The sequence below is a fragment of the Hesperophylax consimilis genome, unplaced genomic scaffold (genome assembly GCF_061612785.1).
Source record: "Hesperophylax consimilis isolate HC1 unplaced genomic scaffold, BYU_Hcon_1.0 scaffold_105, whole genome shotgun sequence".
In the NCBI taxonomy this organism is placed as follows: domain Eukaryota; kingdom Metazoa; phylum Arthropoda; class Insecta; order Trichoptera; family Limnephilidae; genus Hesperophylax; species Hesperophylax consimilis.
The window spans coordinates 28,981-51,495 of NW_028301330.1; the positions used below are offsets into that span (position 1 = coordinate 28,981).

At 42.8% G+C, this 22,515-nt stretch overlaps 8 protein-coding genes across 8 annotated transcripts; 5 read left to right on the top strand and 3 right to left on the bottom strand.

Moving 5' to 3' along the window:
• The first annotated feature begins 6,409 nt into the window (after positions 1–6,409).
• On the top strand, positions 6,410–7,283 carry LOC149408699 (uncharacterized). Its single transcript, XM_089650481.1, has one exon. The coding sequence runs from the start codon at positions 6,478–6,480 to the stop codon at positions 7,150–7,152; it is 675 nt and encodes a 224-aa protein (XP_089506607.1). The 5' UTR covers positions 6,410–6,477; the 3' UTR covers positions 7,153–7,283.
• Positions 7,284–8,104: 821 nt separating this feature from the next.
• LOC149408700 (histone H4) lies at positions 8,105–8,613 on the bottom strand. The gene has a single exon (XM_089650504.1). It carries the CDS (start codon positions 8,540–8,542, stop codon positions 8,231–8,233), a length of 312 nt encoding a protein of 103 aa, XP_089506630.1. The 5' UTR covers positions 8,543–8,613; the 3' UTR covers positions 8,105–8,230.
• A 526-nt stretch (positions 8,614–9,139) lies between these two features.
• LOC149408701 (histone H3) lies at positions 9,140–9,667 on the top strand. Its single transcript, XM_089650502.1, has one exon. The coding sequence runs from the start codon at positions 9,154–9,156 to the stop codon at positions 9,562–9,564; it is 411 nt and encodes a 136-aa protein (XP_089506628.1). The 5' UTR covers positions 9,140–9,153; the 3' UTR covers positions 9,565–9,667.
• A 300-nt stretch (positions 9,668–9,967) lies between these two features.
• LOC149408702 (histone H2A) lies at positions 9,968–10,836 on the bottom strand. The gene has a single exon (XM_089650503.1). It carries the CDS (start codon positions 10,736–10,738, stop codon positions 10,364–10,366), a length of 375 nt encoding a protein of 124 aa, XP_089506629.1. The 5' UTR covers positions 10,739–10,836; the 3' UTR covers positions 9,968–10,363.
• A 170-nt stretch (positions 10,837–11,006) lies between these two features.
• LOC149408703 (histone H2B-like) lies at positions 11,007–11,516 on the top strand. The gene has a single exon (XM_089650501.1). It carries the CDS (start codon positions 11,027–11,029, stop codon positions 11,441–11,443), a length of 417 nt encoding a protein of 138 aa, XP_089506627.1. The 5' UTR covers positions 11,007–11,026; the 3' UTR covers positions 11,444–11,516.
• A 7,605-nt stretch (positions 11,517–19,121) lies between these two features.
• LOC149408704 (uncharacterized) lies at positions 19,122–19,995 on the top strand. Its single transcript, XM_089650479.1, has one exon. It carries the CDS (start codon positions 19,190–19,192, stop codon positions 19,862–19,864), a length of 675 nt encoding a protein of 224 aa, XP_089506605.1. The 5' UTR covers positions 19,122–19,189; the 3' UTR covers positions 19,865–19,995.
• Positions 19,996–20,816: 821 nt separating this feature from the next.
• Positions 20,817–21,325, bottom strand: LOC149408705 (histone H4). The gene has a single exon (XM_089650486.1). It carries the CDS (start codon positions 21,252–21,254, stop codon positions 20,943–20,945), a length of 312 nt encoding a protein of 103 aa, XP_089506612.1. The 5' UTR covers positions 21,255–21,325; the 3' UTR covers positions 20,817–20,942.
• Positions 21,326–21,851: 526 nt separating this feature from the next.
• LOC149408706 (histone H3) lies at positions 21,852–22,379 on the top strand. Its single transcript, XM_089650484.1, has one exon. It carries the CDS (start codon positions 21,866–21,868, stop codon positions 22,274–22,276), a length of 411 nt encoding a protein of 136 aa, XP_089506610.1. The 5' UTR covers positions 21,852–21,865; the 3' UTR covers positions 22,277–22,379.
• Positions 22,380–22,515: the final 136 nt, after the last annotated feature.

Consider the following 22,515-nt stretch of genomic DNA (forward strand, 5'->3'; position numbering starts at 1 on the left):
ATGAAGTCATGAAAAGTGATGAAACAAAAACTAGGCTAAGTAGGTTACGTAGGTAACTATTAAACGTATTTTTTGTTTCATCACTTTTCATGACGCTATATCACTTTTTGGAGGTGTGTTGAATTGTCATTTTGATGAAATATCATGGAACCGGAACCGACAGGTTTTGATCATCATATTAATAATAATTCTCCGCTCGTAAATGAATTGAACAACGCTTGAAGCGATGATATTATTTTGTTATAACATTATCAGACGTCAATATTTTTAAACCGAGATGAATACGATATAATAGCACTCTGCAATAATTATTTATTAAATGATTTTTACTAATGATTAAATCACCTCCAGGATATATGTATATAAAATTTAATTCTCTTTCTTATTGCCAACAAGGCAATCTATTATAACAAATCACGTCTAGAAGTTTGCACTATATGAACCGGAACCGACAGGTTTTGATCATCATATTAATAATAATTCTCCGCTCGTAAATGAATTGAACAACGCTTGAAGCGATGATATTATTTTGTTATAACATTATCAGACGTCAATATTTTTAAACCGAGATGAATACGATATAATAGCACTCTGCAATAATTATTTATTAAATGATTTTTACTAATGATTAAATCACCTCCAGGATATATGTATATAAAATTTAATTCTCTTTCTTATTGCCAACAAGGCAATCTAATATAACAAATCACGTCTAGAAGTTTGCACTATATGAAACTATAGTGTACAATGAACGTGACGCTGCGTTAAAATGTACATATTGTACACCGATACACGTGCGTGTCGGTTGTTATTTAATGTGGTTTGTATTTATGTAAATGTGTAAAGGAGTATTGTTTTAGAATAGAGTTGTTTAATTGATATGACGTTAATTAAGAATTCGTCTGTGCTAGTTGTTCTTACATTTCTTGACTTTCAGAATAACAGGAGAGCGGGACTCCGGCTGGCTTCGGGCCCGTACAAGTTTCCCGGGACAGCAGAGAGCGAGCTGCTCGCACCCACCCCGAGAAAGCAGCGCATCACCGCTCACCTCGCACAGCACAGAAAATGCTCCGGTCGGAAGGAACCTGCAAACACAATAATATCATTAATAATTGGGGGTAAGGTAAGGTAAGGTAAGTAAAGTAAAGTAAAGTAAAGTAAAGTAAAGTAAAGTAAAGTAAAGTAAAGGAAAGGAAAGGAAAGGAAAGGAAAGGAAAGGAAAGGAAAGGAAAGGTTAGGAAAGGAAAGGAAAGGGAAGGGAAGGTAAGGAAAGGAAAGGAAAGGAAAGGAAAGGAAAGGAAAGGAAAGGAAAGGAAAGGAAAGGAAAGGAAAGGAAAGGAAAGGAAAGGAAAGGAAAGGAAAGGAAAGGAAAGGAAAGGAAAGGAAAGGAAAGGAAAGGAAAGGAAAGGAAAGGAAAGGAAAGGAAAGGAAAGGAAAGGAAAGGAAAGGAAAGGAAAGGAAAGGAAAGGAAAGGAAAGGAAAGGAAAGGAAAGGAAAGGAAAGGAAAGGAAAGGAAAGGAAAGGAAAGGAAAGGAAAGGAAAGGAAAGGAAAGGAAAGGAAAGGAAAGGAAAGGAAAGGAAAGGAAAGGAAAGGAAAGGAAAGGAAAGGAAAGGAAAGGAAAGGAAAGGAAAGGAAAGGAAAGGAAAGGAAAGGAAAGGAAAGGAAAGGAAAGGAAAGGTAAGGTAAGGTAAGGGAAGGAAAGGAAAGGAAAGGAAAGGAAAGGAAAGGAAAGGAAAGGAAAGGAAAGGAAAGGAAAGGAAAGGAAAGGAAAGGAAAGGAAAGGAATGGGAAGGGAAGGAAAGGAATGGGAAGGGAAGGGAAGGGAAGGGAAGGGAAGGAGGAGGAGGAGGAGGAGGAGGAGGAGGGGGGGGGGGGAAGAAAGAGGTATTTAAAAAAAAATAGTACACAAAAAGGACTCCTCGCACCACACAAACAACGCTGGTAGGTTGGGTCGGATTAGCTTAGGTTAGGTCAGGAGAGGGAGTGGTGGAGTGAGAGGGGTGAGGGAGGAGGGGGGGGGTTAAAACAGGGGATTTAGAAAAAAAAATTCCACCCAAAAGGGACTCCTGGCACCACACAAACAACGCTGTTAGGTTGGGTTGGGTTGTATGTTAGGTTATAGATTAGGTTGGGTTAGTTTAGGTTGGGTTAGGTTAGTTTAGATTGGATTAGTTTAGGTTGGGTTAGGTTAGGTTGGGTTAGGTTGGATTAGGTTAGGTTGGGTTAAGTTAGGTTAGGTTGGGTTGGGTTAAGTTAGGTTGGGTTAGGTTAGGTTGGGTTAGGTTAGGTTGGGTTGGGTTAGGTTGGGTTAGGTTGGGTTGGGTTAGGTTGGGTTAGGTTGGGTTAGGTTAGGTTGGGTTAGGTTAGGTTGGGTTAGGTTGGGTTAGGTTAGGTTGGGTTAGGTTGGGTTAGGTTAGGTTAGGTTAGGTTGGGTTAGGTTAGGTTAGGTTAGGTTGGGTTAGGTTGGGTTAGGTTAGGTTAGGTTGGGTTGAGTTGGGTTAGGTTGGGTTAGGTTAGGTTGGGTTAGGTTGGGTTAAGTTAGGTTAGGTTGGGTTAAGTTAGGTTAGGTTGGGTTAGGTTGGGTTGGGTTAGGTTGGGTTAGGTTAGGTTATTCTTACTTTTCATTATTATCTAAGTCATACCAACTGTTGTCCCACCATTCTGTACATAGTCTCATTGGCTCCAGGTGGTTAGCAGCAGTTGGGACATTTACATAATTACACAAATGATACGGACGCCTTGTAATAACAATAATTCGATAATTTGTATAGCGCCCTTTTGTGAAAACAGAAAAACATGTCCAAACCTGGCCAGTCACCTCAGATAAACACACTGTAGTAGAAAAACACTGGACATTGATTTCACATTTGCTATTCTTTTAACATACATTACTGTTGAATATTGTATGGTTTATTAGAAGATTGGGGGCAAAAGTAGAATTGATATTTATTTTTAAAGGCTCGAGAGAATATAGGACTCTTTAGGACTGGTGAACTTTGATGAAATTAACTTAAAAAGCTTACAAATTCTTCTACTATACACCGCATTATGAAGTTCCACGATGTACACAACGTCTGAACATCCACGCGCCATTTTGTTTTTGTGATCGTTTTATATTCGTTTGTTTGCGATATAATATTATTATGACGACGATGATGACTATGACGGATGGGAGAAGACGATGGACGGCATGGGGACGAATGAACTACCCGATCCGGTGGATATCTACCCGAAAAGCGGGATTTATTCACGTCATGTCAAAACAAACAACTCGCATTATTGCCCGATATAAAATCAGATACGTAGATATTTCACGCACATCATATCAATTGATTAAAGTTTATCCACTGTAAAAACACTAATATCACAATGATCTCTGTCATGACAGAGGCTAGATCAAAAATATGATTTCAAACAAAACGGTAAAACAATAAACGACATTTGACGTAAGGAAAACGACTTTATGGCGCAGTGTTGCCATCGCAAATATATGTTCTTTCACCGGAGATTTTTGATTAAATAATTGCATCAAGTACTTACCGATAAACATTTATTATTTCACAACATTTTTTTTTTAATTCATCACTTTTTAATATTAATACTAGATCGGTGTGAGTCCATGCAGCGCCATGTCAGGAAAGAAACGTGCATACTTTTGGAATTAATTTGTTTACTATTTTTGTGTGAATATCGGTTACGCAAACTTTCATAGAACATACGTGAACATACTATCGAATTGTGGTTTTGCCTGCACAGAAATCTTCCTCCTGGCTTACGGAATGTGTATTACAAATATGTTATATTGAATACAAATATGAGACAGAATAATCATTATTTTTTATAAATCGTTATTTGATAATTAATATTTTTAAACGAGATTTGCCGATATTAATTAAAATTACATATTTGATAATTAATATTTTTAAACGAGATTTGCCGATATTAATTAAAATTACATTAATTAATTAATTAATTTTTAATCATTAAAAGTTATTTTGATTAATTGCCTTTTTTTATGATTATACTAACCCAAAAAGCCATGGACATAGGGGGGAGTATTCAAACAGAGGGGACTCTCTTTATTTTTACGTTTCTTTAACTTTTGTTTTTTTTTTTCTACCAATTTCTTCTTTCTATGGTTTAGACAGTTGTCAATCTTTTTGTTTGTGTTCATCTCGTAACTCTCGTGATCGCTGTTTGATAATAATGTAAATAAACTTTAATCAATCGATTTGATGCCAGTTATACGGATCTGATGTGTTGTGTGTGTTGTGTGTGTTGTGTGTGTGTGTGCGCGTGTGCGCGGGTGTGATGTTTGTTAAATAATCATTAAATAATAATCTCAGTGTTATCTTCGCGCGCGCGAAACGATATGGCGCGTGGAGGTCCGGACCTCCGCTTTCTTTTCATTTCCTCGTATCGTTTCACCTCTTTTCCTCGCCGCTTTTCACCGTCGCCTCCGCGCTCTCTCACCGGACCCCCGAACACCTGAACGGCCGCCCTCTCTGGGGTCGGTCACGCCGGGCGGCCATCATTTTTCATGAACAATGCATCGTGATTGACTTCCGTTTCCGTTTCCGTTTCCAAGTGTCAAGTTCAGTGGGTGGATCGATCAAACGTGCAACTATCTGATGATGCGTGAATAATTATCGACATATATTCCGTTGATATTTTCATTTATTCCATAATTAAATTTAAATCATAAATTTTCCAACATTTAACTTAATTAAAAGTAATAAGTTTTCTTTCGCACACCCACAGCTTCTTTCCACGTGTTTTTTTTTTCTTCTTTTTTTTCAGATTAAATGTAGTGGCAATTTAGTAAATTTAGTAAAAAGGAGAAAAAAAAAACAAAAAGTCAATTGACGATAACGTCAAATTTTATTTGTATTTGTTCTAAATGCAGCTGACAAATTTTCAAATAATTTGCAAACACATCCGATGACTTTTGATTTACTTAATTTTACAGAGTTCCTAAACATGATTTTTTTATTGACTCTAACATAATTATATTTGATTATCTTTAGATTCTTTACAGTTATTTTTATTATTATATTGGTGTTTGTTGAACAAGAGCTTAAAAACTATACTGCGGCTGTAGGCAGGCTATTATTCCTTCCGGAGGACTATATTGGGTCTTTTATATTTAAATTTATCGTTTTCGCTATATTTTGAAAGGGAATTTATTGTAGGATTAGTATGGCTGGGAAGGCCGGCATAAAACTTGGTTGCTTGGGAAACAATTAAGTCCTTTATCAACGGAATGTTGGTGTCATTATGGATAGAAGAAATTCTAATCCATTTAGGTGCGTTTAAAGCAAGTCTAATGGCTTTATTTTGAAAGAGTTGAATCTTTTGTATGAGACTTGGAGCGGCGTGCCCCCAAATGGGGCATCCGTACGTGAAATCTGGTCTTATTGTTGTTTTATAAAGAAGTAATTTATTATCCGACTTTTCTTTCCCATCATTGGATAAAGTGATGCTAGACATTTATTTGCTGCTGTTATTTTTCCAGTTATATGTCATCCGATGATGTTCTGATTAAATATCTTATATTAGTTATGGTTTTTGTTTCTTTGCCTGTCTGTAGTTTTTGTTTTTGGTTTTTTTTTTTTTTTTTTTTTTTCCCACTTTCGTTATTCATCATCATCATCAACATAATTCTTTTTTTTTTAATTAGTTTTTTTTTTAAGCACATAAACAATCGCAAACATTAATAGTTTAACCAGGTTATTATTTTCATGTCTTCGAGGGCTCGTATCTCACGCCGCGCCGCGCCGCCCCCGGCTGTCCTGTAAGAAATCAGATATAATAGCATCATCAGTAGGGCTCGTTTAATTTTTTAAAATTAATTTCGTATAACATTATTAATTTATTTCGCATTATTATCACGCCTAGGTCGGTTTGGCGTACACATAATATTATACAGGCCCGAGCACCGCGAGCCCGATGTATGCTGTGGGCCGGCACGCCGTTCTACGGCGGGGCGGCTCGGGAGCCCTGTCGGCGCTCGCGGGGCCCCCCGACGGCGGGAATGCTGCGGGACCCCCCGGCCGGAGTCCCGCCCTCGCCCACGCCGCCCTCCCGACCCGCCGACTCGAGGGTCTCCCGAGCTGCGGTCTCTTTTGTGGCACTCCGAGTCGCCGCCCTCGCGCATTTCCTCATCCGGAGCCTCACTGCGCCTAGCGCCGCTCCCGGGGAGCGCAGATTCCCCGCCCTCCGCGGGCCCACATCTCTGTCCTACGCCCGCCCGCGCCCTACCGTTAAGGAAAATTTATCCTCGCCGATAAAATCCTATTTTACTCCGAGGACCTAAGCATAAATGATACACGTTTTCATCATCACAATCGACAAGCGAGCTCTCTGCGCCGGCGGCACGGTAGGGACGCCATTCGAATTCCGAAAATTTCCTTTTTTTTGAGGATATATTCAGCATCAGCAAGCAAGCCGAACAGCACCACCAGCACCAATCTACAATGGCAGATACAGCACTAGCAGCGACGGCGGCGTCTCCCGTTCCGGCCACTCCCGCCAAGAAGGCAAAGGCATCCGCCGCGGCGGCCAAGAAGCCCAAGGCGAAGCCCTCTCACCCGAAGACGTCCGAGATGGTCAACAACGCCATCAAGGAGCTGAAGGAGCGCGGCGGCTCGTCCCTGCAGGCCATCAAGAAGTACATCACCGCCAACTACAAGGTCGACGCCGATAAGCTTGCCCCCTTCATCAAGAAGTACCTGAAGGGAGCCGTCGAGTCCGGCGCCCTGGTCCAGACCAAGGGCAAGGGAGCGTCCGGCTCCTTCAAGCTGGAGGCGAAGGCCAAGGGTTCCGCCGGTGGCGCCAAGAAACCGGCCGCCGCCGCGCCCAAGAAGCGCACCTCTGCCGTCTCCGCCGCCAAGAAGCCCAGGAAGGCGGCCGCCGCGCCCGCCAAGGCGAAGAAGGCCGTCGCCCCCGCCAAGGCGAAGAAGGCTCCCGCCGGCTCGCCGGCCAAGAAGGCCGCCGCCGCCAAGAAGCCTGCCGCGAAGCCAAAGAGCCCCACGAAGGCGAAGAAGTCGGCCAAGCCCCCGACCAAGAAGCCCAAAGCGCCCAAGCCGAAGAAGGCTGCCGCAGCTCCCAAGGGCAAGCCCGCAGCGAAGAAGGCCGCACCCAAGAAGTAGGACTTCCACATGACTTCACGTGTGTGTATAGTTATATATTGTCATTATATAATATATCTATCACCACCGCGGATATATCAGCTGGCGGAAAGCGAGCACCCGAGTCGCGGTGCCAAGTTGTTGACGATAAAAAGCCCTTTTCAGGGCTACCAATGATTTCATAAATGCATAATACAAAAATATTCGATGAGATTAGAGAGAGTATCGCAAGAGGTATAATAGTAAAATGCGTCAATTATTATTCATTCCACCGAATTTCATATTATTTATTATTATTATTATCATAACCATTCATTCGCATAACTTATATAATGGCAATAAAGCACGGGTAAGGGTTTTTCCGGAAGCGCCATAGAGAAGCGCATAATAATAGTAAGTCATAGAGTAATTATGTCATAAAGGCTTACGAATTTTTTCACAGAATGACAACATCAATGAAAAGGACGCAGCCCAAAAATGAAATTCTCACAGTCCACACAGTATGAAGGTGAATTTTTAGTAAAAAGTATGAAACTTTTAAATTTATTGTCCTTCCCTGCTGTACAATGAAATCGTGCGTTTTTGTGGGTTATTTTTTTTTTTCCTTTCCTACCAAAAGACAGAAGACCTCCGACTCGATATGTAGCCAGCTAACATTTTTTTAATCCTCATGCCAGGGGCGTGTGACGCCGTTCTGTTTACATAGAGAATATCAACTTTAAATTAAAAACTATTAAATTTTCCTGCTCCGGCGCGGTTATTTTTATGTTTTTTCCTAGATTCTTATTTGCCGTGAAGTGGGAATCGTTTAAAATTTCTGAATTTAACTCTACTTTTTATTTTTACAAATAAAACGGCGTTCCTTGCGCCTCGAAATAATTCTTACCTCGCGTGACTAATCATATTATATTATACTTTGCGGGCAGTCGGTCGGTCCGAGAATTGTGTAAGATGCATTAAACGGCTTGAACATAGTGGTGGCCCTGAGAAGGGCCGTTTTTTTTTTAAGTTTTATCACACTGCCAAGTAGTGTGTTGTCGTAAATAAACAATCGGGTGGATGTGACGGTGACGGTGATGGTGTGGTGGTCGCGCGCAGCCTAGCCGCCGAAGCCGTACAGGGTGCGACCCTGGCGCTTCAGGGCGTACACGACGTCCATGGCGGTGACGGTCTTCCTCTTGGCGTGCTCGGTGTAGGTGACAGCATCCCTGATCACGTTCTCCAGGAACACCTTCAGCACGCCGCGAGTCTCCTCGTAGATCAGGCCGGAGATACGCTTGACGCCTCCCCTGCGAGCCAGACGGCGGATGGCCGGCTTCGTGATGCCCTGGATGTTATCGCGAAGCACCTTCCTGTGACGCTTGGCTCCACCCTTTCCGAGGCCTTTTCCTCCCTTTCCGCGACCGGTCATGGTGTTTTTTGGTTTGTTTTCGGTTGAGACGAACGCGAAGGCAACCGCTCAGTAAGGCGGGTGAAGAACGATTTTTTGAGTTTCCGGATTTCCCCTTCATTATATACTCGACGATGGCCCCCCACTCGCGTAGCCTGACTGACTGCAGGGTTGCCAATTCGTGGTGAATTCCCAAAATTGCGGAGAATTCTTATGAATTGTAAATTTAATGAGAAAAGTTAAAGTGCGGAGATCCCATTAAAAGTGTTTTTTTTTTGATTTTCCGACAATATTGCCAATTATTAAAAGTACTATAATTTCGTTTTCTTTCGCAGGATATATTATATTATAAATGTACTATAAATACTTATTTTTACGAATTATATACGCATATTAATATAGGTACATAAAAAAAAAAAAAAAAAAAACAAAAAAAAAATTATACACATAATTGTGATTTTGAATTTTCCGCTGTGGGTATTTTAGAACATACGCATTGGCAACCCTGATTTACTCACTCCCCAAGACCCGGCGGGCGACCAATGGCATCGCACCGTCGTACTCTCACGGTTCTTTCCTATAAATAGGGTGACGAGATCTTTTTTGGGTCATTGTAATATTTCAAACAGAACATGGCTCGTACAAAGCAGACCGCCCGCAAGTCTACCGGAGGCAAGGCCCCCAGGAAGCAGCTGGCCACGAAGGCGGCGAGGAAGAGCGCGCCCGCCACCGGAGGAGTGAAGAAGCCCCATCGCTACAGGCCCGGCACGGTCGCCCTTCGCGAGATCCGCCGCTACCAGAAGAGCACGGAGCTGCTGATCCGCAAGCTGCCCTTCCAGCGGCTGGTGCGCGAGATCGCCCAGGACTTCAAGACCGACCTGCGCTTCCAGAGCTCAGCCGTGATGGCCCTGCAGGAGGCGAGCGAGGCCTACCTGGTCGGCCTCTTCGAGGACACCAACCTTTGCGCGATCCACGCCAAGCGCGTCACCATCATGCCCAAGGATATCCAGCTGGCGAGACGCATCCGCGGAGAGCGTGCTTAAGCCGCGAGCACGCAACCAACCGACCGACCATCTAATCAAATCAATCGGATCGAAGCGAGACAACAAACAAACAACAGCTCACCATTCCAATTTCGACCCAAAATGGCCCTTATCAGGGCCGCCAAATGTTCATCCGATTGCAAATTACTCTTTCGAAAATACGAAAACCCCACACCCACCCCATATCAATAATTTATTCATGTTTTTTTAAACTTTTTAATCACTTTCTTTGCGAAAGTGTCGGACGCGTCACCCCCATCACTATTGTATTGATTTATCATCTATAATTTATCATTGTCTGTGGTCAGAAATGTCAAATTAAGGGTAAGTGCGTATTGTGAAATATATCTAAATGAATGAATAGTCATAAAACAGTCGAAAATATCATATAATACGACTAGACTCAATAAAATCATCATCGTAAAGGAGAAACAGCTTGTAAATCAAGCTAATTTTACTCCATTTGCCATTATCCATTAATCACAAATTGATTGACACGTTGCTTTAACCTCAAATTGAATGAGATTTAAAATGTCAACTTTTCGCCAATAATAATGCATGAATAGAATATATTTTGCACATACATAGATTTAAGACCATGAAGAATATAATTATTTACATATAGTGTAGGTATATAACGACTTTTGTAATTTTAAAATAGTGAGAAAAATTGGCGGCCCTGAGAAGGGCCTTTTTTAAATAATGAATCAAGTCATCTTGATGGTATGGTGTGGTGGTCGTGGACTTGAGGGACGTTCATTTTTTTTTCTGATGTTAGTATAGTTTGTCGCTGTCAAAATTACGCCTTCTTTTCTGTCTTCTTGGGCAGGAGAACAGCCTGAATGTTGGGCAGAACACCTCCCTGAGCAATGGTCACGCCGGAGAGCAGCTTGTTGAGCTCCTCGTCGTTTCGGATGGCCAACTGCAGATGGCGGGGGATGATCCTGGTCTTCTTGTTGTCCCTGGCGGCGTTGCCGGCCAGCTCGAGAACCTCGGCGGCCAGGTACTCCATGACGGCGGCCAGGTAGACGGGGGCACCGGCGCCCACCCTCTCGGCGTAGTTGCCCTTCCTCAGCAGGCGGTGGATACGTCCGACGGGGAACTGGAGTCCGGCGCGGTTAGAGCGGGACTTTGCCTTTCCCTTCACTTTGCCTCCTTTGCCGCGACCTGACATGATAGGGGTGCTGGGTGCTTGCGAACTGCTTCGATAGCGGAATAGCAGACTAGCGGTTAGGCGAGTCTGGCTGAATTTTTGCTTGTGGCTTTTTCGTTCACGGGACCGGTGTATTTACGTTCTCGGCGAGCTCGCTAACAATGGCCGCTCTCGGCTCCCCCCCGCTACGGGCGATGCTATAGCAGACGGGGCCGCACGGGTGCTAGCTAGCTAGCTCGAGGCGAAAGAGAGCCGCCCTAGTCGATCGCCGCCACAGCGTCGTGAAAGTAAAGTAAACTACTCAAAAAGATGGCATTTTTTCAAAGTCAAAATCGACGAGCAGCAAGCAAGATGCCACCCAAGACAAGCGGAAAAGCAGCCAAGAAGTCGGGCAAGGCCCAGAAGAACATCTCCAAGGGGGACAAGAAGAAGTCTAAGCGCAGGAGGAAGGAGAGCTACGCAATCTACATCTACAAAGTGCTGAAGCAGGTGCACCCCGACACCGGTATCTCCTCCAAGGCGATGAGCATCATGAACAGCTTCGTGAACGACATCTTCGAGCGCATCGCCGCCGAGGCCTCCCGCCTGGCCCACTACAACAAGAGGTCCACGATCACCAGCAGGGAGATCCAGACCGCCGTCAGGCTGCTCCTTCCCGGCGAGCTGGCCAAGCACGCCGTGTCCGAGGGCACCAAGGCCGTCACCAAGTACACCAGCTCCAAGTGAGGAGCCAACAGATGGACAGACTACCGACCAACTTGACCGACACGACACCCAGCAACACCGAGAACAAACAAACGACTCATCATCATCATCACCGTCGTCCGAGTCAAACAAAAGGCCCTTATTAGGGCCGCCAATATTTTCATTATTGTCATAAAGCAAAAGTCGATATAATACATACAATGTTTTACCTCCACATATAGCATTATCATAAATATACATTTTAACAGAACGTATATCATGTCAATCCAGAATAATAAACAAGCGAAATATATTATAATAAGCGGTAAGTTAATAGCGTTGAATGCGCGCACCCTAGTGGATCAATCAGGCTTCATAATGACGCAAAAATTCCTCTGATAAAGAAGCTAATTATCGCCGCACAAGCGGAGAAATTCTACGAGAACCCCACAATTGATTAATATCTAAAACAAACAAAAAAAATCAAGTCAAGTATCAATAAATGATAATTTCATATCACAATTACGTCAAAGTCATTAAACTAATAATATATTTAAAATAAAAACAATACAAATCATAATAAATTGTTTCATGAACTCTGAACATGAATATTATCCAAGTTCAAAACCAGTAAGTTTGTATTTCGACCTAGACGCGAACCACTAGCGAAGCGTAGATCCCCGAATGAAAGTGTAGATCCCTGTCTCTGGTGGCAAATCCGCGAACCAAACTCTGCGGCGGCAGTATTTGAATAGATAGATTTAAATTCATTCATTACACAATTTATTCACAGATATGAGATGAGAGAAGGAAATTAACAATTATATATCACCTTCATCTTATTCGGTAGAGGAAATTTATGTAATAAGTATAAAAGCTCTACACAGACTGCTGACCTCTAATGCCGATAAAGGAAAATGATATCGTACCAACAGACAGACAAAAAATGGTTTGAGGCCAGACTATACACTCTACACTTTTAACTAACTATAAGAATTTTATTATTGAACTTTTCGAAAGAAAGAAAGATGTACGATGGCTAAAGATGTATTTTTAAATATGTAATTTATATTATTTTTAATTAAATACTTGTGCGTGATCTAATAATAAATAACTTGATCGTTTTGACTGTGAGTGACCGGGTATTTCGTCAAAATGACAATTCAACACACCTCCAAAAAGTGATATGAAGTCATGAAAAGTGATGAAACAAAAACTAGGCTAAGTAGGTTACGTAGGTAACTATTAAACGTATTTTTTGTTTCATCACTTTTCATGACGCTATATCACTTTTTGGAGGTGTGTTGAATTGTCATTTTGATGAAATATCATGGAACCGGAACCGACAGGTTTTGATCATCATATTAATAATAATTCTCCGCTCGTAAATGAATTGAACAACGCTTGAAGCGATGATATTATTTTGTTATAACATTATCAGACGTCAATATTTTTAAACCGAGATGAATACGATATAATAGCACTCTGCAATAATTATTTATTAAATGATTTTTACTAATGATTAAATCACCTCCAGGATATATGTATATAAAATTTAATTCTCTTTCTTATTGCCAACAAGGCAATCTATTATAACAAATCACGTCTAGAAGTTTGCACTATATGAACCGGAACCGACAGGTTTTGATCATCATATTAATAATAATTCTCCGCTCGTAAATGAATTGAACAACGCTTGAAGCGATGATATTATTTTGTTATAACATTATCAGACGTCAATATTTTTAAACCGAGATGAATACGATATAATAGCACTCTGCAATAATTATTTATTAAATGATTTTTACTAATGATTAAATCACCTCCAGGATATATGTATATAAAATTTAATTCTCTTTCTTATTGCCAACAAGGCAATCTAATATAACAAATCACGTCTAGAAGTTTGCACTATATGAAACTATAGTGTACAATGAACGTGACGCTGCGTTAAAATGTACATATTGTACACCGATACACGTGCGTGTCGGTTGTTATTTAATGTGGTTTGTATTTATGTAAATGTGTAAAGGAGTATTGTTTTAGAATAGAGTTGTTTAATTGATATGACGTTAATTAAGAATTCGTCTGTGCTAGTTGTTCTTACATTTCTTGACTTTCAGAATAACAGGAGAGCGGGACTCCGGCTGGCTTCGGGCCCGTACAAGTTTCCCGGGACAGCAGAGAGCGAGCTGCTCGCACCCACCCCGAGAAAGCAGCGCATCACCGCTCACCTCGCACAGCACAGAAAATGCTCCGGTCGGAAGGAACCTGCAAACACAATAATATCATTAATAATTGGGGGTAAGGTAAGGTAAGGTAAGTAAAGTAAAGTAAAGTAAAGTAAAGTAAAGTAAAGTAAAGTAAAGTAAAGGAAAGGAAAGGAAAGGAAAGGAAAGGAAAGGAAAGGAAAGGAAAGGTTAGGAAAGGAAAGGAAAGGGAAGGGAAGGTAAGGGAAGGAAAGGAAAGGAAAGGAAAGGAAAGGAAAGGAAAGGAAAGGAAAGGAAAGGAAAGGAAAGGAAAGGAAAGGAAAGGAAAGGAAAGGAAAGGAAAGGAAAGGAAAGGAAAGGAAAGGAAAGGAAAGGAAAGGAAAGGAAAGGAAAGGAAAGGAAAGGAAAGGAAAGGAAAGGAAAGGAAAGGAAAGGAAAGGAAAGGAAAGGAAAGGAAAGGAAAGGAAAGGAAAGGAAAGGAAAGGAAAGGAAAGGAAAGGAAAGGAAAGGAAAGGAAAGGAAAGGAAAGGAAAGGAAAGGAAAGGAAAGGAAAGGAAAGGAAAGGAAAGGAAAGGAAAGGAAAGGAAAGGAAAGGAAAGGAAAGGAAAGGAAAGGAAAGGAAAGGAAAGGAAAGGAAAGGAAAGGAAAGGAAAGGAAAGGAAAGGAAAGGAAAGGAAAGGAAAGGAAAGGCCCCTGTCCCCGTTCCCGGCCCGTCCCTTCCGCTGTGCCTCTTCCCGGTCTCTTCCCGTGCCCTTTCCCGGAACGTACACAAACCGGGCCTTCCCGTCCCCTCCCTGCCTGCTCCATGCCCTTGTCCCGTGCCCGTCCCTGCCCTTCCGCTTCGGCCGGCCCTTCCCTTCCCGGTCCCGTTCCGGCCTTCCCTGCCATGTTCGCTTGCCTTCCGTCCCATTTCCATTCCTTGTCCTTGCCTTTCCTTTCCTTCTTTCCGTCTTCTTCTTCTTCTCTGGCGTTCTGTCTGTTGTTTGTTGTGCCCTCCCCTCTGACCAAAGCCCCACCCCCACTTACCCCCCCCCGTGTTCCACCGACTCCCCCACCCCCGCCCCCCCTGTCATTGACTTTATTGTGTACTTCGGCACTCAAGCTTAAGCTTACGGCCTTCGCGTTCTATAGTCTATGGGGATAAAAAAATTCCACCCAAAAGGGACTCCTGGCACCACACAAACAACGCTGTTAGGTTGGGTTGGGTTGTATGTTAGGTTATAGATTAGGTTGGGTTAGTTTAGGTTGGGTTAGGTTAGTTTAGATTGGATTAGTTTAGGTTGGGTTAGGTTAGGTTGGGTTAGGTTGGATTAGGTTAGGTTGGGTTAAGTTAGGTTAGGTTGGGTTGGGTTAAGTTAGGTTGGGTTAGGTTAGGTTGGGTTAGGTTAGGTTGGGTTGGGTTAGGTTGGGTTAGGTTGGGTTGGGTTAGGTTGGGTTAGGTTGGGTTAGGTTAGGTTGGGTTAGGTTAGGTTGGGTTAGGTTGGGTTAGGTTAGGTTGGGTTAGGTTGGGTTAGGTTAGGTTAGGTTAGGTTGGGTTAGGTTAGGTTAGGTTAGGTTGGGTTAGGTTGGGTTAGGTTAGGTTAGGTTGGGTTGAGTTGGGTTAGGTTGGGTTAGGTTAGGTTGGGTTAGGTTGGGTTAAGTTAGGTTAGGTTGGGTTAAGTTAGGTTAGGTTGGGTTAGGTTGGGTTGGGTTAGGTTGGGTTAGGTTAGGTTATTCTTACTTTTCATTATTATCTAAGTCATACCAACTGTTGTCCCACCATTCTGTACATAGTCTCATTGGCTCCAGGTGGTTAGCAGCAGTTGGGACATTTACATAATTACACAAATGATACGGACGCCTTGTAATAACAATAATTCGATAATTTGTATAGCGCCCTTTTGTGAAAACAGAAAAACATGTCCAAACCTGGCCAGTCACCTCAGATAAACACACTGTAGTAGAAAAACACTGGACATTGATTTCACATTTGCTATTCTTTTAACATACATTACTGTTGAATATTGTATGGTTTATTAGAAGATTGGGGGCAAAAGTAGAATTGATATTTATTTTTAAAGGCTCGAGAGAATATAGGACTCTTTAGGACTGGTGAACTTTGATGAAATTAACTTAAAAAGCTTACAAATTCTTCTACTATACACCGCATTATGAAGTTCCACGATGTACACAACGTCTGAACATCCACGCGCCATTTTGTTTTTGTGATCGTTTTATATTCGTTTGTTTGCGATATAATATTATTATGACGACGATGATGACTATGACGGATGGGAGAAGACGATGGACGGCATGGGGACGAATGAACTACCCGATCCGGTGGATATCTACCCGAAAAGCGGGATTTATTCACGTCATGTCAAAACAAACAACTCGCATTATTGCCCGATATAAAATCAGATACGTAGATATTTCACGCACATCATATCAATTGATTAAAGTTTATCCACTGTAAAAACACTAATATCACAATGATCTCTGTCATGACAGAGGCTAGATCAAAAATATGATTTCAAACAAAACGGTAAAACAATAAACGACATTTGACGTAAGGAAAACGACTTTATGGCGCAGTGTTGCCATCGCAAATATATGTTCTTTCACCGGAGATTTTTGATTAAATAATTGCATCAAGTACTTACCGATAAACATTTATTATTTCACAACATTTTTTTTTTAATTCATCACTTTTTAATATTAATACTAGATCGGTGTGAGTCCATGCAGCGCCATGTCAGGAAAGAAACGTGCATACTTTTGGAATTAATTTGTTTACTATTTTTGTGTGAATATCGGTTACGCAAACTTTCATAGAACATACGTGAACATACTATCGAATTGTGGTTTTGCCTGCACAGAAATCTTCCTCCTGGCTTACGGAATGTGTATTACAAATATGTTATATTGAATACAAATATGAGACAGAATAATCATTATTTTTTATAAATCGTTATTTGATAATTAATATTTTTAAACGAGATTTGCCGATATTAATTAAAATTACATATTTGATAATTAATATTTTTAAACGAGATTTGCCGATATTAATTAAAATTACATTAATTAATTAATTAATTTTTAATCATTAAAAGTTATTTTGATTAATTGCCTTTTTTTATGATTATACTAACCCAAAAAGCCATGGACATAGGGGGGAGTATTCAAACAGAGGGGACTCTCTTTATTTTTACGTTTCTTTAACTTTTGTTTTTTTTTTTCTACCAATTTCTTCTTTCTATGGTTTAGACAGTTGTCAATCTTTTTGTTTGTGTTCATCTCGTAACTCTCGTGATCGCTGTTTGATAATAATGTAAATAAACTTTAATCAATCGATTTGATGCCAGTTATACGGATCTGATGTGTTGTGTGTGTTGTGTGTGTTGTGTGTGTGTGTGCGCGTGTGCGCGGGTGTGATGTTTGTTAAATAATCATTAAATAATAATCTCAGTGTTATCTTCGCGCGCGCGAAACGATATGGCGCGTGGAGGTCCGGACCTCCGCTTTCTTTTCATTTCCTCGTATCGTTTCACCTCTTTTCCTCGCCGCTTTTCACCGTCGCCTCCGCGCTCTCTCACCGGACCCCCGAACACCTGAACGGCCGCCCTCTCTGGGGTCGGTCACGCCGGGCGGCCATCATTTTTCATGAACAATGCATCGTGATTGACTTCCGTTTCCGTTTCCGTTTCCAAGTGTCAAGTTCAGTGGGTGGATCGATCAAACGTGCAACTATCTGATGATGCGTGAATAATTATCGACATATATTCCGTTGATATTTTCATTTATTCCATAATTAAATTTAAATCATAAATTTTCCAACATTTAACTTAATTAAAAGTAATAAGTTTTCTTTCGCACACCCACAGCTTCTTTCCACGTGTTTTTTTTTTCTTCTTTTTTTTCAGATTAAATGTAGTGGCAATTTAGTAAATTTAGTAAAAAGGAGAAAAAAAAAACAAAAAGTCAATTGACGATAACGTCAAATTTTATTTGTATTTGTTCTAAATGCAGCTGACAAATTTTCAAATAATTTGCAAACACATCCGATGACTTTTGATTTACTTAATTTTACAGAGTTCCTAAACATGATTTTTTTATTGACTCTAACATAATTATATTTGATTATCTTTAGATTCTTTACAGTTATTTTTATTATTATATTGGTGTTTGTTGAACAAGAGCTTAAAAACTATACTGCGGCTGTAGGCAGGCTATTATTCCTTCCGGAGGACTATATTGGGTCTTTTATATTTAAATTTATCGTTTTCGCTATATTTTGAAAGGGAATTTATTGTAGGATTAGTATGGCTGGGAAGGCCGGCATAAAACTTGGTTGCTTGGGAAACAATTAAGTCCTTTATCAACGGAATGTTGGTGTCATTATGGATAGAAGAAATTCTAATCCATTTAGGTGCGTTTAAAGCAAGTCTAATGGCTTTATTTTGAAAGAGTTGAATCTTTTGTATGAGACTTGGAGCGGCGTGCCCCCAAATGGGGCATCCGTACGTGAAATCTGGTCTTATTGTTGTTTTATAAAGAAGTAATTTATTATCCGACTTTTCTTTCCCATCATTGGATAAAGTGATGCTAGACATTTATTTGCTGCTGTTATTTTTCCAGTTATATGTCATCCGATGATGTTCTGATTAAATATCTTATATTAGTTATGGTTTTTGTTTCTTTGCCTGTCTGTAGTTTTTGTTTTTGGTTTTTTTTTTTTTTTTTTTTTTTCCCACTTTCGTTATTCATCATCATCATCAACATAATTCTTTTTTTTTTAATTAGTTTTTTTTTTAAGCACATAAACAATCGCAAACATTAATAGTTTAACCAGGTTATTATTTTCATGTCTTCGAGGGCTCGTATCTCACGCCGCGCCGCGCCGCCCCCGGCTGTCCTGTAAGAAATCAGATATAATAGCATCATCAGTAGGGCTCGTTTAATTTTTTAAAATTAATTTCGTATAACATTATTAATTTATTTCGCATTATTATCACGCCTAGGTCGGTTTGGCGTACACATAATATTATACAGGCCCGAGCACCGCGAGCCCGATGTATGCTGTGGGCCGGCACGCCGTTCTACGGCGGGGCGGCTCGGGAGCCCTGTCGGCGCTCGCGGGGCCCCCCGACGGCGGGAATGCTGCGGGACCCCCCGGCCGGAGTCCCGCCCTCGCCCACGCCGCCCTCCCGACCCGCCGACTCGAGGGTCTCCCGAGCTGCGGTCTCTTTTGTGGCACTCCGAGTCGCCGCCCTCGCGCATTTCCTCATCCGGAGCCTCACTGCGCCTAGCGCCGCTCCCGGGGAGCGCAGATTCCCCGCCCTCCGCGGGCCCACATCTCTGTCCTACGCCCGCCCGCGCCCTACCGTTAAGGAAAATTTATCCTCGCCGATAAAATCCTATTTTACTCCGAGGACCTAAGCATAAATGATACACGTTTTCATCATCACAATCGACAAGCGAGCTCTCTGCGCCGGCGGCACGGTAGGGACGCCATTCGAATTCCGAAAATTTCCTTTTTTTTGAGGATATATTCAGCATCAGCAAGCAAGCCGAACAGCACCACCAGCACCAATCTACAATGGCAGATACAGCACTAGCAGCGACGGCGGCGTCTCCCGTTCCGGCCACTCCCGCCAAGAAGGCAAAGGCATCCGCCGCGGCGGCCAAGAAGCCCAAGGCGAAGCCCTCTCACCCGAAGACGTCCGAGATGGTCAACAACGCCATCAAGGAGCTGAAGGAGCGCGGCGGCTCGTCCCTGCAGGCCATCAAGAAGTACATCACCGCCAACTACAAGGTCGACGCCGATAAGCTTGCCCCCTTCATCAAGAAGTACCTGAAGGGAGCCGTCGAGTCCGGCGCCCTGGTCCAGACCAAGGGCAAGGGAGCGTCCGGCTCCTTCAAGCTGGAGGCGAAGGCCAAGGGTTCCGCCGGTGGCGCCAAGAAACCGGCCGCCGCCGCGCCCAAGAAGCGCACCTCTGCCGTCTCCGCCGCCAAGAAGCCCAGGAAGGCGGCCGCCGCGCCCGCCAAGGCGAAGAAGGCCGTCGCCCCCGCCAAGGCGAAGAAGGCTCCCGCCGGCTCGCCGGCCAAGAAGGCCGCCGCCGCCAAGAAGCCTGCCGCGAAGCCAAAGAGCCCCACGAAGGCGAAGAAGTCGGCCAAGCCCCCGACCAAGAAGCCCAAAGCGCCCAAGCCGAAGAAGGCTGCCGCAGCTCCCAAGGGCAAGCCCGCAGCGAAGAAGGCCGCACCCAAGAAGTAGGACTTCCACATGACTTCACGTGTGTGTATAGTTATATATTGTCATTATATAATATATCTATCACCACCGCGGATATATCAGCTGGCGGAAAGCGAGCACCCGAGTCGCGGTGCCAAGTTGTTGACGATAAAAAGCCCTTTTCAGGGCTACCAATGATTTCATAAATGCATAATACAAAAATATTCGATGAGATTAGAGAGAGTATCGCAAGAGGTATAATAGTAAAATGCGTCAATTATTATTCATTCCACCGAATTTCATATTATTTATTATTATTATTATCATAACCATTCATTCGCATAACTTATATAATGGCAATAAAGCACGGGTAAGGGTTTTTCCGGAAGCGCCATAGAGAAGCGCATAATAATAGTAAGTCATAGAGTAATTATGTCATAAAGGCTTACGAATTTTTTCACAGAATGACAACATCAATGAAAAGGACGCAGCCCAAAAATGAAATTCTCACAGTCCACACAGTATGAAGGTGAATTTTTAGTAAAAAGTATGAAACTTTTAAATTTATTGTCCTTCCCTGCTGTACAATGAAATCGTGCGTTTTTGTGGGTTATTTTTTTTTTTCCTTTCCTACCAAAAGACAGAAGACCTCCGACTCGATATGTAGCCAGCTAACATTTTTTTAATCCTCATGCCAGGGGCGTGTGACGCCGTTCTGTTTACATAGAGAATATCAACTTTAAATTAAAAACTATTAAATTTTCCTGCTCCGGCGCGGTTATTTTTATGTTTTTTCCTAGATTCTTATTTGCCGTGAAGTGGGAATCGTTTAAAATTTCTGAATTTAACTCTACTTTTTATTTTTACAAATAAAACGGCGTTCCTTGCGCCTCGAAATAATTCTTACCTCGCGTGACTAATCATATTATATTATACTTTGCGGGCAGTCGGTCGGTCCGAGAATTGTGTAAGATGCATTAAACGGCTTGAACATAGTGGTGGCCCTGAGAAGGGCCGTTTTTTTTTTAAGTTTTATCACACTGCCAAGTAGTGTGTTGTCGTAAATAAACAATCGGGTGGATGTGACGGTGACGGTGATGGTGTGGTGGTCGCGCGCAGCCTAGCCGCCGAAGCCGTACAGGGTGCGACCCTGGCGCTTCAGGGCGTACACGACGTCCATGGCGGTGACGGTCTTCCTCTTGGCGTGCTCGGTGTAGGTGACAGCATCCCTGATCACGTTCTCCAGGAACACCTTCAGCACGCCGCGAGTCTCCTCGTAGATCAGGCCGGAGATACGCTTGACGCCTCCCCTGCGAGCCAGACGGCGGATGGCCGGCTTCGTGATGCCCTGGATGTTATCGCGAAGCACCTTCCTGTGACGCTTGGCTCCACCCTTTCCGAGGCCTTTTCCTCCCTTTCCGCGACCGGTCATGGTGTTTTTTGGTTTGTTTTCGGTTGAGACGAACGCGAAGGCAACCGCTCAGTAAGGCGGGTGAAGAACGATTTTTTGAGTTTCCGGATTTCCCCTTCATTATATACTCGACGATGGCCCCCCACTCGCGTAGCCTGACTGACTGCAGGGTTGCCAATTCGTGGTGAATTCCCAAAATTGCGGAGAATTCTTATGAATTGTAAATTTAATGAGAAAAGTTAAAGTGCGGAGATCCCATTAAAAGTGTTTTTTTTTTGATTTTCCGACAATATTGCCAATTATTAAAAGTACTATAATTTCGTTTTCTTTCGCAGGATATATTATATTATAAATGTACTATAAATACTTATTTTTACGAATTATATACGCATATTAATATAGGTACATAAAAAAAAAAAAAAAAAAAACAAAAAAAAAATTATACACATAATTGTGATTTTGAATTTTCCGCTGTGGGTATTTTAGAACATACGCATTGGCAACCCTGATTTACTCACTCCCCAAGACCCGGCGGGCGACCAATGGCATCGCACCGTCGTACTCTCACGGTTCTTTCCTATAAATAGGGTGACGAGATCTTTTTTGGGTCATTGTAATATTTCAAACAGAACATGGCTCGTACAAAGCAGACCGCCCGCAAGTCTACCGGAGGCAAGGCCCCCAGGAAGCAGCTGGCCACGAAGGCGGCGAGGAAGAGCGCGCCCGCCACCGGAGGAGTGAAGAAGCCCCATCGCTACAGGCCCGGCACGGTCGCCCTTCGCGAGATCCGCCGCTACCAGAAGAGCACGGAGCTGCTGATCCGCAAGCTGCCCTTCCAGCGGCTGGTGCGCGAGATCGCCCAGGACTTCAAGACCGACCTGCGCTTCCAGAGCTCAGCCGTGATGGCCCTGCAGGAGGCGAGCGAGGCCTACCTGGTCGGCCTCTTCGAGGACACCAACCTTTGCGCGATCCACGCCAAGCGCGTCACCATCATGCCCAAGGATATCCAGCTGGCGAGACGCATCCGCGGAGAGCGTGCTTAAGCCGCGAGCACGCAACCAACCGACCGACCATCTAATCAAATCAATCGGATCGAAGCGAGACAACAAACAAACAACAGCTCACCATTCCAATTTCGACCCAAAATGGCCCTTATCAGGGCCGCCAAATGTTCATCCGATTGCAAATTACTCTTTCGAAAATACGAAAACCCCACACCCACCCCATATCAATAATTTATTCATGTTTTTTTAAACTTTTTAATCACTTTCTTTGCGAAAGT

Coding starts and splice junctions, on each gene's coding strand:
- LOC149408705 (XM_089650486.1), bottom strand. CDS start 21,254: ATGACCGGTCGCGGAAAGGGAGGAAAAGGCCTCGGAAAGGGTGGAGCC.
- LOC149408700 (XM_089650504.1), bottom strand. CDS start 8,542: ATGACCGGTCGCGGAAAGGGAGGAAAAGGCCTCGGAAAGGGTGGAGCC.
- LOC149408703 (XM_089650501.1), top strand. CDS start 11,027: ATGGCATTTTTTCAAAGTCAAAATCGACGAGCAGCAAGCAAGATGCCA.
- LOC149408704 (XM_089650479.1), top strand. CDS start 19,190: ATGGCAGATACAGCACTAGCAGCGACGGCGGCGTCTCCCGTTCCGGCC.
- LOC149408706 (XM_089650484.1), top strand. CDS start 21,866: ATGGCTCGTACAAAGCAGACCGCCCGCAAGTCTACCGGAGGCAAGGCC.
- LOC149408701 (XM_089650502.1), top strand. CDS start 9,154: ATGGCTCGTACAAAGCAGACCGCCCGCAAGTCTACCGGAGGCAAGGCC.
- LOC149408702 (XM_089650503.1), bottom strand. CDS start 10,738: ATGTCAGGTCGCGGCAAAGGAGGCAAAGTGAAGGGAAAGGCAAAGTCC.
- LOC149408699 (XM_089650481.1), top strand. CDS start 6,478: ATGGCAGATACAGCACTAGCAGCGACGGCGGCGTCTCCCGTTCCGGCC.